The 19,610-nt window shown below is 37.6% G+C and overlaps 1 protein-coding gene across 1 annotated transcript in view; it reads right to left on the minus strand.

The window, feature by feature from the left end:
* Positions 1–19,610, minus strand: part of PHEX (phosphate regulating endopeptidase homolog X-linked) — a 98,709-nt gene that overhangs the window by 18,034 nt on the left and 61,065 nt on the right. Inside the window, exons 13-15 of the mRNA XM_008922343.3 lie at positions 15,993–16,070; positions 14,284–14,387; positions 6,727–6,785 (exon numbers count right to left, since the gene is read on the minus strand). Of these exons, the coding sequence (XP_008920591.2) occupies positions 6,727–6,785; positions 14,284–14,387; positions 15,993–16,070 (241 nt within the window). The remainder of the gene's footprint in view (positions 1–6,726; positions 6,786–14,283; positions 14,388–15,992; positions 16,071–19,610) is intronic.

A 19,610-nucleotide genomic window follows, 5' to 3' on the forward strand; every position in this document is an offset into this window, starting at 1 on the left:
CATTTTATCCATTGTATCATTTTCAGCATCTCCCCGCAGCAAGGTGCTATAAAGCTTGTTAGAATGTATTTAAATCTTGAAGCTTTTCTTTTTCCAATTTTACAGGGGCTTTACTGCCATTAATGAATATAATGAGTACCTTTGTGGTATTATTATACGCATTTTGCAGATGAATAACTTTAAACTTAGTGTAATACTGTTAGTTCACATGCAATCACATTTGATCTGACAGTTCACTGAAACAATGCAGACTAATAATGGATGATGTAACTAAAAACACATGAGATGACTTGCCATATCATGAGGAAATTTGGAGTTCAAATCTAAATATGAATTCAAATGCTATAGTTCAGTTACATTATGCAGTTATATTGCAAGATGTTTTTAACCGAGCAAGGCAAGATCTAGTAAAACCTTATTCCAAGTTAGTGTCTTTACAATTTCCAATAATTAGATCGGTTTGTTTAAAGCAACTTCTGACAGTTTAGTGAATCCCACATGTAAGTAACAGATAGGGCAGACAGCTGTGCTAAACTGTGTGATATACAGGGTACTCTGCCAATTGTTGTACTGGCAATTCTCAGATGTGTTTAAAAGCTGTAATTTGTTTTTTCAAGTATCACTGAAGGAAATGTAGAATTTTAAAGGGATAAGATACAAGCAGAAGACTAACTGCTGGTCAGTAAACAAAGGATATTGAATTCACATACGGAAATAAAGGTGAAGACAGCTAGGGAGCTGGTTAGTTATCTAAAAACAGCACAAAGGGCAGGATACATTTGTTTAAAATGGTTCCACAGACTTGTATTTGGACAACTGAATCTCATCCCAGTGATGGCTTTGCATATCCTGTTTGGCCTCTAGCTGTCAGTCTTGATGGCAAGGGTCTCCTGCAAGTTCTCTCTCAGATACAACACACATGAGAAAACATATCAGACACTATCGAGCATCACAGACAGCTTTGAGCATCTATATGTAGGTGACATGGACTCAAATCCTACACTTAATTTCAAGTTTTGTCCTGTGGACAAGGAGAATAGTAAACAAAAATTGTGTAAGAATAGAAAATATCAATTGTGTAAGGCACAGTAACTGTTCCATGCCATGCATGAATACAAAGCTTAGCTTTATGAAGAGTAGTGAATAAATTCATTAAAGAGGTGAAGGGAAGTGATGATCTTAAAGCAAAGGACTCAGCAGCCTCTGGTTTAATTCTTGGTTCAGTTTCTACTTCACCTTACAAGAGGCTTTTTGCTGCTCATGAAAAAGAGAGAACCCAGTATTTCCCAAACTCAGTGGGGCAAACATGAGGAGAAACATGAGGTAGTTTGTGAGAGGCCAATGAATACTCTGTGCTAAGAGACTAGAAAACTTGTGAGAACATCTGTTTTTTTCAAGAAATTTTAATCTTTATTTTCTGAGGGAAAAAACCTGACTAGATTCCCTAGGAGAGGGGTGAAATAGGAAAAAGAAAAAGTTCTTCTATTTTATACATTCATAGATAAGAATTTCAGGATGAAAAAATAAAGAATGGATTTAAGGATCATGTGTCATCTCACCTGTGACCATAATTAAATAAAAGAGAATAGTGGTCATTAGTAAATAGGGAAAATTGAAAATGAGGGCTCACTTAAGAACATTTAAAGCTTACTTAATAACAGGGCTCGGAAAGTGTTCAGTTCAAATCCGTTATGTTCATTAACCTCCTGGAAACTAACGGCACACTTGAAACTACTTCATCAATAACCTTCCAATTAGTGTGGTTCTTAAGGGAAGAGAAAGTGCCTCTGTGTGCAGGCCCCTTGTCCTCCCCTGGCCACGGCACTGTGTGCTGTTTGCCAACACTCCCCTGCCTCCTGGCAAGATAAGAGTTCTCCCTTGCAACTCACAGCATCAGCAAGCTGCCAGCATCAATATCTGCCTAATGCTTCCTGTAAAGATGATACTTACTGGCTAATATGAGCTCTCATCTCTGGTTTTCTCTATGGATGCTAATTTGAATGCAATTTTTAAATTCTGTTGTAGATTATATCTCCTTCCTGTAACATGTAATGAAGCAACTCTCTAAAGAGGCCTCTTGACTTTCACTAGAGAACTGCAGTACCAGCACAAATGACTTAGAAGGAGTATGGATATAAACTTACAGAGATAATATCAACATTAGTTAATTATCCAATACATCTATTCAAACTTACACCTCATATGTTGCTTATATTTGTCTCAGTTCACTGTAAATCTCCTTTTTCATTATTGTTCACAACCAGTAAATGTTACAATTTCTTATATATTCTAGAAGCATAAGTATGGGAAAAAAAATTAAACACACCAAATGTCTGATGAACAGTTCCCTTCTATCCCTAACATATTCAAGGGGCAATATTTTAGTGCTGTAATGAAATAAAACCTTTTCTTGAACAGAAGTATGCTAGCATACTTTGATCATCACTTATGTCTATTTTCAGCACATATTTGTTGACTGCTCTAGAGTACATTAAAATAAACTAATCCTTTAGGAATGTGCTTTTGGTGTTCCAATTATGATAATTAAAAAGATAGTATTCATGCTGCTTAGATTATATGAAGTGTACTTAGATACAATTTGAGACTCTAAAAGCAATGACACATACCTGTTGTCCCTATTAAGTACCTATAATTGAGTAGAAATTGGTGAGCAAATGAATAGAAAATTGAAAAATTATCCAAACTAGGATTGAAAAGTTATTAACAACCATTAGAAACATGCATAGTAATTAATCTAAGTCACTTTGAATTATGGAAAAAGAGGAAATAAATAAACAGAACTCATGTAAAGAGAACAGTAGGACTAAACTTGTAATAAGATAAATTATATGTACCATATTTTTAAACTCTGCTCTTTGCAGGACATCTTACCTAGATACAGATACTTATTTTTCCTTATTTATTCTTTGGAGATATTCACAGAATTTTTGGTCATTCAAGCTATCAACAATTTAGTAATGAAAATTAAATAAAGCGATAGCAAACATAAGGCTGCGTCCACTAAAGTGCAGCAAAATTCAGTACATGTACTGCATACATAAGGTTTGCTGTATTCTCACAAATCTAAATATTTTCCCAAATAATCTAGTTTCTATTTTCTATTAATTTTCACTTTTAGTGAAAAAAGACCTTTTCTTCCAATAATTGAGTAGCCAAGTGGTCAAATTAAGAACGCTAACAGATTGCATGTACATGAAGATCAAATGGACTTGTATGGAGATTGTGGTGATTTTTTAATGCTTATGTCAGTGATACAGACTACAGAGACAGAAGAATTTGTGATCCTTCCATCAGGAGTGTGTCAGAGACCTTCCTGTGCTCTGAGCTCTGAAAGCAGAAGCATCTGCCTAAAGTTCAGAAGTGATCAGGACCTCCGCATTCCTCTCCACCTCTGCAGGTACCTGATAATTGCTCCTTTTCAGAATCCATGGGTTAAGGCACTGATATTGTTTTTCCTCTAAACCCTTTCACAAAGCCTTCAGTGACTAAACAAGTTGGGAGTTGCTGTGATTATGCTGACATTATCACACAGTACATTTCCATTTTCAAACTAAATGGTCTTAATTTTTAGAATCAACTTTTGGAACCAAGTGTTTTCCAGTCAATGTAGAAACACTGTTTTCCATAATCAAATTCTATTATGTATTTTAAAATTCTTATTTCTCAAATTCCTCTTAGAAAACTCACTTACAAAAAGCAAAAATAGATGAGCCTTGAACACACTAAAATCCAGCTGTTAATTTATGAAAGGACTTTCTTTGTTGTCCCATGACAACATCCAGGTAATAGCACTGGGAAAGAACTTCATCAAAAGTGTTCTATGGAAATAAACATAGTATATCAAGCATACTTACTTGGATTCTGAATTTCAAAAAAAACTCTAGTAGACTAAGAAAGCATGATTTTTTTCTAAAAGAAAAAGCAAAAAGCAACTCACATAGTCACATTCACTCTTCACCCTTATATCACATGCTTATTCATTCTGTCTATTCAATCATGTTGTAGTCACGACCAGATTCCTTCATATAGGGGTAGAAAATGACTTTTTATGCAGATCCCCATGAATCCTTTTTTTTTAAAAAAAAAAGGATTTGACACTTGCCATACCTATTCTTCCTGTGCTGAGGCCACCATAAGTGATAAGCTATCATCAAAGCAGGTTGTTCATCAATGTCATGTCTAAGTTCCTTTGAAATACCTGGGAGAATATTATCTGGTCCTTATATTTGTCACAGTTCATTGTATGAATTTCTTCTACAGTGCCTTCCATTGACACTAGATTTTAAACACTTTCTGGGACTTACCTCTCATAAGAAAAAGCTCCAGGATTAGAAGTTCCCAAACTCTTCCAATGCAATGAATTATCTTACTTTTATGTCTTAGAAACTTTCCTCTTTCAGTGTATTTGAAAGAAGGTTCTACTATTAGTTCTTATGCTCTTAAAAAGTTGGTCCTCAAAATCTTTGTGGGCTTGCTATATGACAACTGTAAATTTCATTTGGTAGAGCTCATGCTTAATTCTTATTCTCAAATTATTCTGGTTAATAGAACTTTTTTTTTCTGTTGTTTAACTAGGCCTTTAAAATGCTACAGCTTTTGTAGCATGTGACCAGTCCCTCTGAACTTTGTATGGATTAGTACTGAAAACACAGCTGCAAAGCAGTAAGGTAGGAACTGCTGAATGTGAGATTTGCCCAGTGAGATTTACCCAGCAAATATATCAGGCAATACGAGTATGCATAGGCTTGCAAACTTCATTCTCCAGCAGAGCCATTCTTTCCCAGTAGCATTAATGGAAACACAGTAGTGATGTGTCAAATATTTAACAGCAACTTCGGACCTGAGAATGTTCCTCCCACATCTCACAGGGCCTCTTCCCCAATAAAAACACACCAGCCAGCAGTGAAAGACTGTGCTGTGCCTTTCTATGACTCTTCCCTCCTGTTGCACATCATTTTTAGGGTACGATTACATTTGGACCTCTCTCTCTGGTAGGAGAGGGTTTTGCTCAAAAAGAGCCACATTAATCCTTTTCCTCTTTGAAACAGTCGTAAAAGGGCTGTGAATAGCACTGTCCAAGCTTCCAGGTCATGTGCTAGCAAAACAAGAAGGTCAGCAGTTACGACAGAAAATACAATTGCCTCTACACCCACGAGTGATGGGTTACATTTGAAAACTCTCTGCCTCGTGACACTGTTAGACACAGTGAGTGTGAAATTCTCAGTGACCCCAGCCGCTCATTACAGTTTTCTCTAATGTGCCATGGCAGAGAAGCTGAGAGCGGAGCACTGCTGCAACTTGAAAGAATACAATGTTAAAGAAGCTGTAACAGTGATGGTTCTCATTTCGTGCTGACAGGGCTTCCTCTCCACTCACAGGATGCATCTCCAGCATCAGTGGTGTCTGGTGCTGAGTTCCTCAGGAAGAGCAGCTGTCGTGCTTCACGGGCACCTCAGAGCTGTGACCGGCTCCGGGGAGCCTCAAGTGCTCCCTCAGATGATCAGCAAAAATGTGACTGCTTAATGATGGCAGGCCTCTAATTAAGGCAGAGCTATCTAAACCTAGAAATAATTTTAATCAAAAGAGCTGCCTAATTATTATACACACTATACAAATGAGGTCACTTAGACACGAAAGAATTCAAGTGAGTGGTCTGAAGGCAACATTGTTTACAAAAATTGGTAGAAGCAGATACCAGCAGATTCAGATTGTCAGTCCCCTGCTGTAACTTCTTCAGTGTGATATATTAATTTTGTGCCTTTCAAAAACTACTTCTCTGCTACCAAAAGAGATCCAGGAGAAAAAGGGGGAGTCACCCAGCAATTTTTGATAGTCCTGTCTCTGGGGACCAAGATCACAGAGAAGATGGCAGCCAGCTTCCAGACCCTGATGGTATAGAACAAGAAGGCTGATTCAACATCCAAAGCTAATAAGAGCAAAGAGAAGTGCCAGGGTAAAGGTGACTCTATTGTACACTGAAATACTGGTATAGAATTTTAAAGCCAATTAGAAATTCGCAATGCAAAGTCACATTAAACCAAACAGAAATGAACATCCAAATCCATACACATATTTTAAGAACTCAACTCTTTTACCTTACATGTTTCCACACCTGAATTTATGCTATCTAAAACAACCAGTAACTAAAATTAGAATAAGATAGTAATGTACACACAAAATAATTTCATCAAACTATAAAGGTAAGAATTTTAAGTTAGCTACAGATACCACTCTTTGTGCTTGCATATATTGAACAAATCCACTGGACACCTCTTCTTAGGTTTTCTGGTCTATATCACAGTCTCCTCTAGTCATTTATTGCTAAATATCTATCAATACTAGAGGTCAGAATTGCTATCACTGCATATTTATGGAGGTATGTGTACACATGTTTTTGTTACAGAAAATGGAAGACAGAAAATCTAAGCCTTGACAAAAGTGATTTAAGCTATCATTTGCAATGGACAGAGCACACACACATAGTCACTGCAACTCAGCTGACATTGAGCAACAGGAGTTCAAATCTGTGAGAGCCCTAAGTTTTACAGAACTATCCTCTCACTTAAGTCTCACAGCTGAATTACCACGTTTGAACTTTTAATTTTCAGTCACAAACAACAAAAATGGTACAGCTATTATCTGACGCTTGATACATACAATCCCAAACAGGCACTTTATAATTAGGCTCAGAAATCAAATACTCACTGATCTGGTTGGTAGATGCACTATAAAAAGCATTTACAGTAGTTGGGCTTGTAAACCACCTGTAGTAAGAGCAAAAGAATATATCTGTCAGTACACTTACTCATGTCTATAAATAAAAGGAGTAAAGATAAAAATTGAACTCAGTAGAAGGAATTAAAAATATTAAGGATCTAGAATACATTAAAGCTTAAGTATTCCTCCATTTCAACACATGCTACCTACACTTTCTAGAACATGGAAATCTACTGTTCACTGACTTTAAGTGCATACAGTCAATAAATGCTCAACTGGAGTGATTCTTAAGCTTTCTATTACCTAATTTGTTTAATTTCTAGGTGACCATTGTGCTTGAGAGGTCTGCCGTGCTGATGAACTGAAGTTCAGGCAGCAGAGGCTGCTACACTGACAGCAGCTGTGAAAACTCTCTTGGGTGGATTTTAATCATGTGTGGAGAAACTCCCTGTTGAAATTAGAGAGCATTTTGAAACAAGTGTAGTGGTTTTAGAGGCTTTGCTGAACAACTACTTGAACAATTAGGTTTATGCCAGCAATACAAGCTGGTACTTTCTGGGAATGTAAATTCAAAATAAACAGTTTCGTGTTCTGTACCCTACACAATGAACATGGCCATCAGTGTGCTCCTAAACAAATAAACCTAATGCAAAGCATTTCTTCCCGTAGTTTGATTTCTCATACATACTGGAGGAAAACCTAGATTTGAATAGTATTGGACTTCAATGATCCTTGTGGGTCCCTTCCAACTCAGAATATTCTATGATTCTATGAATGGCAAATAGGATTTAAGAATCTCTTTAGCTTAAGCTCATATATATTGACAGTGGCTTCAACCACAGACTGGAAAATCTCAACTGACTTCAGCAAGATCCAAATCACCTCAGATGAAAGCCTGAGTTTAGTGAGCCCAAGATTTCACCTTATGATTTTGTAAGGAAGAACTGAGATAAAAGTAATAAAGATGATGAGAATTAGTGGTTAATTCATAATAAATTAGAAGTGAGTCCAGTAAATCTCCAAACAGGAACATCCTGATGTCTTTAGCAATGCATTACTCCAAAGTTTTGTAAAGCTACATGAATGCAATATACTTGCTTTGGAAAATTTCTTTCAAAGAGAAGAGATAGGAGCTGCAAAACAAGGAGTAAGATGAAGGAAGATCTACAAGAACATGGAAAATGTGTGATAGCAGTAACACTCATGTACAAAATCTGTGTTTTAAAATAGCACTATCAAATAAATGAGTCATCTGTAGATCCTGACTCTTTTTCTGACAACTAATGTCCTCACGTAAACCATGTAACAAAGGGAAGAGTTTTAAAATGGCAGCATTTTGTGTTTTATCAATAAATTTAACTGCTTCTCTTATTCTTCAAGCTGAGCAGCTTATTTTACAATGCATCAAATAGAAAAACTAATCGATGAAGGCAACAACAATGCTATCATGTACATATCTTAACCATCCATCACATTATAGGCTCTAATTGCCACAGATAACTCTCCCTGGTTTGCTTATTAGGAGACTGTGAATGGGAGGAGAAGGGGGAGGTTGTTTTCTGGTGTGTTTTCTGTTTTTTTCCATAATAAGGAGATTAAATGTTAGAGGTAATGTAATTAGATAATGGAAAATTGAAGAAAGAATGTGTATGATGAGGGGATAAAGAAAAAAAATTAGGAGGTTTAATCAACTACATTTCAATGTCATGTTTATTCAAAGCAGCAACTAGCTGAACTGTTCTGAAGGATGCAAGCCTGCCACATATGCTTTGGGACCTGTTCTCCAGGCTTTGCAGTAGGTCTGGGGGACTGCCCCGTTTCTGACAAGGAGAGAAACAATCTGAAAAGGATCCATCTGAAACACTCAACACTTTAATTTACATGTTACTGTAAGTTTGATCAAAGACACATAGTGTTCTGACTTCCACCTCACCCTGTTGGCTTGTTCTACCTACAATAGCCTTTCCGTTCTCACAAACAGCAACTTTTAAGCATGAAAAAGGCTTCTGGAACAGCAAATCCTCCCTTTTTGCAAATTCTTCTTAGCCTTTCATTTCCAGTTAGAGAATCAAGGGCCTGAGACAGATAACAGATACTTCAAAACACACTAATGTGCTTTGCTTTTCTCCCCATCCTCTCTGCTCCTGCAGCCCTGGGGGCTTACCACAGCTAGTTGAAAGCAGGAACCACCACAAGCAGTGGTCAAAGAGCTTTTCATTGACAAGTGACACCTCTCTAACAGGAGGTTTTATTGAGTGAGGAGCTAGTGACACATGTACTTGTCACCACAGGAACACCTCAATTTGCCCAAGAACAATGGTGAATGCTGTTGACATTTGGTCCACAGTTACTGAGGGAGGACATCACACCATCCTCTGGCCATACTTTCATACCTGTAAATTCACAGACTTGGAGCTTGTAGACTACCTACTAAGACATATCACAGCATCCCCATCCCGAGACAGCTTCTTTCTTCATGATCTACCACAGCATTAACAGAGCCCATCCTGTTTCCTGAGCTTAGTATGAGCCAAAGACCAAAAGCAGCCTTGATTTTCTCATTGTAAAACTGAACTAAGTTCTTCCTAAGTTACTCTTTCATAACAAGGCCTCAAAAATGACCCTGTATGAAGTTCTTGTCTTTTTAAGCAGTGAGGAAAAAGAGACTTAGGAGCCATACAGAAAGAACAAGAGTTCTCTAGTTGCAAGCAGAGTATAGAGCTTAATTTCATATCTAACACTTTGAAAGGAGCATATTTCCATTCCAGCATTTTGTTGTACCATTACGAGCCACTCTCAGAAAGATTTAGGAAGTATTTTCCATAAAAGAGTAGAAATAACCAAGAATGCTTCCATTCAGACTAGCAGAAGAACTTCACTTCTCATCTATTATCCTCTTTCACTGAGCTGCTTGAAAAGACTGAGCCTTCAGTGACAGACCTTAACTAATAACACACCAAATTTCCATATGAAGGTATGTAATAAATAGCTGTTGCTGTTAAATTTTAAGGTGAAGCAATTTTAGAAGTATCTCTCTCATTTCTGTTTGGTGTCAGGTTGCCTGGGCATTTACTCTAGGTCTGGTTAGAATTTCAGTGCAGTTTATCTACTAACAGAAGGATAGAAAAAAGAGACAGGCATAACACATTCCAAGCTCTTATTAATTACAAAGTAAACAAATTAAAAAGTCTAGAATTGTTTGTTGCTTTCATTTGCTATAAGCATGTGAGAAAGGAACAGCTTTGAATGATGTCCTGTAGCATTACCTATTAACTACTGTAGTGGTCAAAACCTAATGCTGCAGACTCAACAATTTTGAGACTTCTCTTGTAGAAATATAATCTGAAACCTACACTGAAATAGCAAGTGAGGCAGATACTCTCTTAGTTTGGGTTTCTTTAGGCTACAGTTTTCTCCATGATATTTTCCTTTCTGATTTAAGAGTATAGAGTGGTACATTAACAATCACGAAGAGAGGCAACTGGGAACATTTACATTACAGGAAAAAGCTTATTAAACTATTTAATTTTCTGTAAAGCACAAAGGTAAGTTGCAATTTGTTTTCTCAACTTTTTGAATTAGAAGAAATCACTCAGTTTGCTGTTCAACATCTGAAGTAAGAAATTAAAAAAAAAAAATCATAAATAAAGAAAATGAATTTGTGAAAGTACAACGCTTAAGCTGGTTAGCAGTGAAAAGCTGTACAGAGTTGCTGGATGATGGAAAATGTTTTCCCAAGAAAGTACTATTAAAAAAAAACCTTCTAAATGGGAGGCAACCTTCAAGGTGACTTTCAAAAGTGTATTTCCTGTTCTCATTGTTAATCTGTTTTATACATTTTCTCATGTAGAAACAGAAGATTAGCATCCCAGGCCAGGCTGCCATCTGTCTCCCTTAGGGCTGGGCAAGAAACTGGGATGGTAAAGCTGGGCCCAGCCTTCAGTGCCACTTCACTGTTTAAAACAAGGTTCAAAGACCAGGACAAGGCTCCAGGAGAGACTCCTTTCCAGCCTCTCCTCTCCAGGGCAGGTCCCACCCACACAATTTCTGAGCTCTCCAGCAGTGTCTCTCTAACAGACAACAGCCTACTCAGTGTTTTTCATGGCTGCTTTTCCCTTTTTGCAGAAGGAGCTTTTACACTGTCCTTAACAGCATCCAACACAGCCCCTCTCAGAGCTGCCCTCCTTTGTATCAAACCAAGAGTCAGGGTTTACCAACAACAGTGTGTGGCCAAGAAAAATAGGAATAGGTCCTGGAGAAGACTCAGGAATCCTCTCATAGCACAACTTCTTTGTGTCTTCTGATAGGGATACCAGATGTCTACATCCCCAGCACTGAAAGCTGAGTGAAAAATGAATGATTTGTCCAGGTCTAAAAATCTTAGATTATGCCCTCACTTCAAAGGAGAGAGATGAATAATAATGAAGTGGTATGCCCAAGAAGTCCTCCGATGCTTTGTTATTTACAAGTATGATATCAGTGTTAAGAAGGACAGATTCAATCACTGATAAAAAGGTGCATCAGGTGTGTGTTTGTATATACATATACATATATGTATGAATGTGTATGGCTCCATGGATGGATAAGCAAATGCAACTAAAACTCTGAATCTCCTTTATTTCTCCCTTCCATATGACAATCACTTCCCTCTATACTGTCTTTCATTTCCCTCTGCTCTAGCTATTTCTCACCTGGGTTATAATCATTGCCTTCACACCTGGTCCTCATCCTCCCACACTGCCCCCTTCCAGCCTCACCTCCTCCATCCACCCTCTCAGTGTAACCAGTGCTGGTTTGTGCACCATATTCCTCAGCACCTGCACAAATCCCTTTTGTTCGTCTCTCTGCTGATACCTGAGCACTTTTTTTCCTGTTCAGTAGAGCCAGCTGTGAAGATGACAGCCATCTCCCCAGCCAGCTGTGACGATGGCAGCTGCATCCAAAGTGGGTGTTGAGGACAGCAAGTTACACCTCCTGCAACTGTGATGCCCAAGGGGAACCTGGCTCCCAGGATATGCAGAACAGGCAACTTCAGCACCCCAGTACCTTGTCACAGCTCTTTGGTACCAGTAGCTCCCCCACCCACACCCTGAGCAATGCCTCATCTGACTTCCTACATGCTTCTTTTTCCTGTCAGGCAGATAACTGCTAGGGATGGAGGGAGCAGAACAGAAAACAAAGAATTTTGATAATTACTCCTGCTAGGTTGTTGGTTTTTTTCCTCTTTTTAGATTAAAAACCTGTTGAATTTCCAAAATAATTAATTTCTACTTTGATACCCACATTCCCCCTTGTTTTATCAAATTCCTTTATCTTGTATCCCCCAGCTCCTCTGTCCATCCCCTCATGGGGTTTCCCTGGTGCTTTGTGTGAACCCTCATTTTGATTTTCTGTTAGTTGACAGTGCTGAGGAAAGTCATTGAAGTTTGAAATAATATTGTTGAGAAACAGGGACCATCTGCTAAAAGAATATTGTGTTTTACTTTTTGAGTGTAATTACTTTATTATCTGGTAACTTATTTCCTTAAACACTCATTTTCTTATTTCTTTCAGTTCACAACTTTGACAATATTGCAGTATTTATCTCTAAATATAAATGCTGTGCTAAAAGCTACTAAACTAGGGAAAAGAAGAAATGAACTAAACAGAAACAAAATCCCAAGGGTAATTATCTATTAACACAGCACCAAGCTTCACCAAAAGATCTGTGGTGTTCTATTAAATGTAAAAGTTTAGAAAAACAAAATCAAACAAAGAAAAAGAGAGAGAGAGAGAGAGAAAGAAAGAAAGAAAGAGAGGAAGGGAGAAACAGAAAGAAAATAAGATATGTAAAAGCAACAGAAAGCAGTAGAGTATGATAGTTTAAAAGTGGCAAATGGCTAAAAAGTGGCTGATACTTTTGAGGCCATGCCTCAGACTGGTGAGTGGGAGTCATTGGTTTATTTTAACAAATTTAAAAAAATTTACTGGAGGCAGCAGTGACTCTTGTGCCTCGCTACCCCTCAGCAGACAGAATGGCACCACTTTCAGGGCCCTTTTCTATCACTGAGTAGTTGCAGAGACAGAATAATCTCCCAGCAGGAACCCTAATTATTCCTCCCCACCAGGGCTCAGGTGGCATTACCTCCAGTCCTACAGAAGGCAGAGTACATAGGTGTGCTAACAAAGGAAAGAGACCAAAAATCAAACTGCCACGCCCAGGCCAGAATGTGCCCTGATGGATGACAAGAAAAGCTCAACAAAGGTGATGAGGGGGCTGGCTATTACATGGTCCTGGAAATAAAATGGTAAAGACAAACATGAGAAAGTGTTCCATCTTGGTAGTGGGCAATCGGATAAACCCTTCATTTTTTAAGCATACTCATGCCACAGTTCTCATAGTGCAGTCCTTGAGTCAGGGACTACCTACCAGTTAATTTCCTTACAGGGGAGTTTTCCCACCATGCCAAGAATCTACACAGTCTGTATTAGTGCTGCCCCAATGCTGATCACGAGGAGGAGGTTGCTGATCACAATTGCCATACAGGGGCAAGTGTTATTTCACTGCTCTCATGGAACTCTTGCTCTGAAGAGAATATACTGTCATGATCTAGTCCTGACATCCAGGAAAATCCCTAAAATGATGCCCTGGGATTAACCAGTGCAATGTCAGAGAAAGCTGTGACGAGAAGGTAAAATTCAAAATTAAAATTAAGGTATAAATAGTCCCTTCAATATATGGGGCCAAATTACAGCACTCTAACTGGCATGTCCTGCTAACATCCTCTACCTTCCTGATGGACAACACAGAGCCACCTTCAGAACAAGGTGTGGCTCAGTTTCAGTAGGATTTTCTGGAGTCCTAAGGAAATACCAGCACAGGAGCTCAGCAGCAGCACCAATTTCAAAGTCTGTGTGTAGACAGAGTCATTTTTAAGTATCATGATTACACTAATTAGGTTCTGCTTAGGTTTTAATTTGCATTTTAAGGATTTGATTACCCACCAGTAAAAAAAGAGACTGATTCTCTCATGTATTTTATGACAGTTTGTGACACAATCTGCACTCTTGTGTTTACAAATAAATAAAAATAACATATGTAAATTAAATTATGTTTCATTCTGTACCATTGCTATCAACAGCAGGTAACTAACAATGCTGATTTATATTACTAATAATAACATTCTTATAATAACATTCTTACAAAATTTATTTCATAAATCCCTGCTGTACCATTTCAAACTCTAACTGTGACCAAGAGACATAATCCATTTTTAATTGCAATTCAATTACCCCTTTTTTCATTAAATTAAGTTTAAGCTGCAAGAATATGACTACTGTACATTCAAACAGGGATACCTAGAATTAAAAAAAACCAACAAAACACGTCCCCCAGGAGTTTCTGAATAACACGGGGGTTTGCCCATAGGCTTTTTGTATCATAATATGTTGCCATGTATATAATTCTATTAAAATTAATATATAATAGTATTTGTCCTATAAATTAGATAATATAAATTAAAACATTGTTAGAAGAGTATGTAAATTTGCCTTTTGTCTACTCACTCTGTTTTTGGAACTTCTTTTCTAAGCCAGTAGAAATCAGATTGGGCTACGTATTTGCGAGTTTGCAACACATTGCCAAAAAAGTCACTTTCTGTAAACTTCAGCTGTATGGATAAAGCACAGACATTTTAAAAGCATATCCAAAGAAGCAAAAGCTGTCATAAAAAGCATAACTTCTATTTTTTACAAGATAATCACCTAATTTTTCAGTAATTATGGAAGCAATTGGAATTTTCACATTTTGGTAGGAAGAATAGATATTTTATGATCTTAGTTAAAACACAGAAGTGGAACAGATGTACACAAGGGTCTGGAACGCTGGAAAGGCTCTTTCCTGTGCAGAGAGGTGTTGAAGAAATCATAAGCACCTAACAATGGATTGCAGATGGAACTTCTCTTTTCCAGGAGGAAGTAGGCTTACTTTTATTTTTAAAAGTGCATTTTAAAACCACTTCTAACAATGTCACAAAGTCCCCTTTCTCAGTTTGCTTTACATTTTATAACAATTACTTCATACTCTGTGCCCTCTGAGGGTTCTGCCACTGCTTTCTTACTGTTTCTCACATTAAATATATACAGCCATAGGGCTCTGTGCTTCTATAAATTTCCAAATCCAATAGCAATTACACATACACATACAAATAACCATGCAGGCAAAAGGGATGTTAATAGTTCATAAACCCAGATGATATCCCTGTCACCAGCTTAAAGCAATCCTAGGATTTGAGAGGAAGTTGTATTTCAGATGTAAACTATGGTTTTGCAACCACGATTAATAAGTATTTTTCACCAGACATTGCCACTTATCTGGGCGAATGCTTTGTCTCATTACACTGTCTTCACAGCACCATCTCACCCTGTACTTCCCACAAAAAAGGACTAGGCTGGTAGAGTTGGTTCTTTAAAGTTTTCTCAATAAACTAGGTCTCTGTTTAGTGTTTGTTCATGTGTTCTGGCAAAGATGACCATGTCTCTTTGTTTTACTGGCTCAGGATTGAATTTAGGGTTCTATTTTGCCTGTGACTTCCAGTAATACAATTCATCACATGCGTGCCACAGTTGGAAAATGGTAACATATTGTTATTGTTGTCACTGATGATGATGATGATAACAACAACAACAACAACAACAATAATAATAATAATAATTTGTCTTCCTGCCTTACTTAGGCTGAACAGGTCAGGAAGGAGTCCCCACATAGTATCTTTGCCCAGCAGCCAGCACAATAGGCCCATACATTGGTTAGGACATCTCGACAAAATTATAAGCAACAATCATAAATAAAATTCATAGCCTGGAGAGCCTATATAGGGCATCATAAAGTGTGATATTCTGAGGTAAAATGCTTGTTGTGTTTTTGAAAACCATTATTTTGAGAAGAAATGCTTTTGGTTTGTTTCATTTTTATAACTAAATACCAATTACAGTGTATGTTTAACCTTTAAAATGCTTTTTATCAGGAAGGTTCTTTGCACCCAGGTGCATTTTACTCCCCACAAGCCTCATGATCTCATTTAGGCATGCCAGCATTGACAATTTAGATATGAAAGCTAGCACACTTAATTAAAAAATAACATAAAAATAACCAGGCAAGCAAAACTCCAGGTGCATGCCAAACAAAAGACAAGCTTTGATTTTAGACAGCAGTGAAACAGAGCAAAGAATAGCTGCAATATGTAAATGAAGAAAGCTGCAAGTCTGACACTTACTGTTTTGATGTCTTCATTAATATATGTGTCATTCATTATAAACTCAGGGTAACCAACTTTCGCCATAACTGCTTTTGCCTTTGAAAAAGAAAATGAGAAAAAAAGTGTTGACAGATAGAACCACTTATCAACATACAGCTTTTTTTTCCCCCTGCTCTGTTTCCATTTTGCATTATTATACTTCCCTAGAGGCATCTTAATTTAACTTCAAATCAACTTGCCTACAAGGTAAAATTGGTGCCACAAATGAGCTCAGCATCACAAGGCAGAGGGTCCAGATTCTGTCGTTAGATTATCACAGTGGGTCTGTTGTTGCCTGCAGAGCTTTTGCGTAGTTACAGCTATGTGTTTGAGTGCAAAATCTCAACAGCTGACTTTCCCTACCAGTTTTTGTGTTAATCAGATGGTCAAATGTCTGTTTTTACAATGTTTTCCGAAGGACGACAGAAAATGGTCCATTTTGCTATGGCACAGTAGCTGGTACACATTCAACGCTTAAAACAAATTTGATACACAGATGTGAATGAACCTTGGTCCCAGCAAATGCAGACTGGTGTATTTCTACTGAGGGCCACTTCTATTTGCATCTGAAGATGGGCACACACTCTTCTGAAGGACATTGTGCTTTCCTAAAACTACAGGACTAATTTTTGTTTTGTTCTCCAGTTTTTGCCCTTTCCCTAATGTTAGTAAGGGTGTTAAAATAAGACACTTCACTTTTCATTAACTTTGCTTTTTTTAACTCTTTTAATCATGACTTGGTCCCAGTATTTATGCACAGCCTGTGTAAACACTCCAGTGTGAAGTGATAGTAGCTGTAGATGAGTATTACACTTTGTAAATCATGGTGTGAATGTATAAACAGCCTGAGCATTCTTCTCACAAAAACACCAGCAGGCCACCCTTACACCCAGAATCTATGTGGAAACAGAATTTTCCAGAAGAAAAGCAAAAGGATACAAAAAGATAAGACTACATACCAAGATGTGAAATGTGACAATCTGTAAAATAAATTAAAGCTATGATGGACTAGGGTAGCACTAAGCTTTCATTTTGTATGTTTTCAGGATGCTGAATGTATTTTCCCCATAAGTCTTTGGAATTTCTTCCACCCCTCAAACAGCACTCTTCTAGACATTTGTTCTTCAAACTCAGATGTCAAAACTCAAATGAATATTGCAAGATATGAAATGCAATAAATTAATTTGCCTCTAAATTAACTGCAGATGTACCAACCCTGCATTCTGTTCTCATGAGCAGAGCCTGGACCCCTCTGGGGTCCACCAACTTCCATTTCCCTCTTCAGAGGGTGACTACTCAAAGGAAGATTCCCCTTCCTGCACAATTATATCCCTTCTCCCTTCTGCCCCTCCATAGTATCTCAATACAACAGGGCCTCCTATGACAGCCAGAATTCGAAATGGCTGTTCCACTACTGTAAGAAGGAACCTGATGGAGGACTCCCCCCATTTAACCAAAATAATTCTGTCTCCTCTTTTATTTTTCAAGAAGAAAGGCCTCTTTGCTTCAAACTCCTTCAATTTTTCAATCTCATTTCCAATCCGGTCATAATCCTCCATTTGTGACATCACAATTAATTGTGGTTGAGATAATTAAGATGTCACAAACAGACACAACAACTTCAGGTAGGAAATTAGCAGCAGGAGCAGATGATCTCTTAAGCAAGAAAGATCCCATTGTCATGCAAATTGCTCTAGTGATAAAGAAAGCAATGGAAGAAAAATGCTGAACGGGGAAATATGAAATGAGCCAAATAACCTCTCAACAGAATGTTTTCTCAGTTTTCCAGAAGGTTTAGCAGTCTTTCAAGATATTTTAAATGCTGTGGGGAGGAGGGAGAATAAAAAGCTGGGGAGGGAGCTTTTTATTCATCTGCAAGTTTGTAAGCAATCAGGAGTGTCTAATTTTTTTCCTAGTGGTGGTGTCGGGTCCAACTGACTGAACTTTGCAAGGAACCACAAAATTTTCTTTACCATTTTCCATGTATTAATTCCAGTTAAAACTATCCTTGAAAAAGGAAAGAGCAAAACTCATAAATTTTAATTTCTGCTAAGTCAGCTGCTTAAATGAGTTTGGTGAATCTCATGTTCTGCATGAGTTCCAGAGTACCTGTCTGAATCACATTAACCTTTGTGTTGAATCTACTTAATTGAACACCTTAAGATTTGAATTAAACAGATTTAATTTAAAAATTGACTTATATGATGAAGAATAAACCCTTTAAAAACAATTTATAGTGCAACATTTAAAAAATCAACAGTGGTTTTAAATCAAATGTAAAGATTAACTGTGTCAGCATTTTATTAACGATTTAGTCAGCACAATGTCGATCAAAAATTTTTGATCCTGTTTTGGCATATAAAAGAACATTTTTTGTTTAGAGCTAGATTACATCCTTTAAAAGCGCTCTTAATTCGTATACTGTCTTCCAAATAGAAGCAAATAAATTCATGCCTCACTGGCTGTAAATGCAAAGAGTATAAAGCCAGCCTAGATCTGGCAGTGCTTCTTTGCTGAGAGATGGGCTCTGCCCTTAAACACATGGTGCTAATTGTCTGGTTGTTACCAAAGTAATGTCCATCTCCACCACATGGACATTTTGGGATCTTTGTGGAATATCTGCCACATCCCTCTCACTCTCTTCTACCACAGCAGCCCCCTGAGGGCAGCAGCTTGGGACTGCCAAGTTTTGGCCCTTTTAGACCTCACTCTTTAACCAAGCATCTCTAAGGGTGAAGATGATGCCTCCAGGCTCCTTAATAGCTGGTCTGACATAGGTTGAACTAAAGATCAAATATAATCACATAATCTCACAAGTAACCATATAATTAACTTTTTTTAAATTTTACTTTATTGACACTTAAACCCTTTACTCTTTTCATGGCCCTGCTGCATTAGGAAAGGAAGATGGGAAGAGTTCTTCAGCCAGACTGCCTCAGGAGAGCTGGGCACACTTGTCAGGTGACACATACTTTTGCTTTGTGACATGAAATTGAGATTTCTAAACAAGAGAATAAAATAGTTGGGCACTACTATACTATGAGGTATTCTTTTATAAAGGCTATATAAAACCCTAGTAAATAACAGAGTTTGTCTTGGAGAGATTTTTGAAAGTAAACTCAAAAGGTAATGCTGCTTCCTGTACTTTGATGCTTTATCAATGTCTAAAGCTGCCTGTATTTTGTAATATAGATAGATAGATAAGGGGGAAATGTTATTTTATTGCATTTGTTACTTAAAAGTTCTTATCACAATATTTGTGGTTTAGAGATCTGAGCAGATAAGACAAAGGTGATGCTGATAGTGAAGGATGTGTGGCTCTTGGTTGGGGAAAATGTTTCCTATGGCCAAAGCAAAACCTATGAGAGGACACAGGAAGCCCTCTGAAGTCCTCGATAATCCCTCCAATTGGGATTTCTCCTAGGAGCTTTGCATCAGGTGCAAACCTGTTCAGCTGAGCCCCACACACAGCCCAATTTATTTACACAACTGACAAGGTAGAAAGTATCATACTGGGAGCAGGTTTCTGAATTTGCATGTTGGAAGTCTTGTTTCTGTGTCTATCTTCTCTGTTCACTTGTGTAATATTTAACAGCA

Source organism: Manacus vitellinus, unplaced genomic scaffold, assembly GCF_001715985.3.
Source record: "Manacus vitellinus isolate BGI_N305 unplaced genomic scaffold, ASM171598v3 scaffold_7_pilon, whole genome shotgun sequence".
Lineage (NCBI taxonomy): Eukaryota > Metazoa > Chordata > Aves > Passeriformes > Pipridae > Manacus > Manacus vitellinus.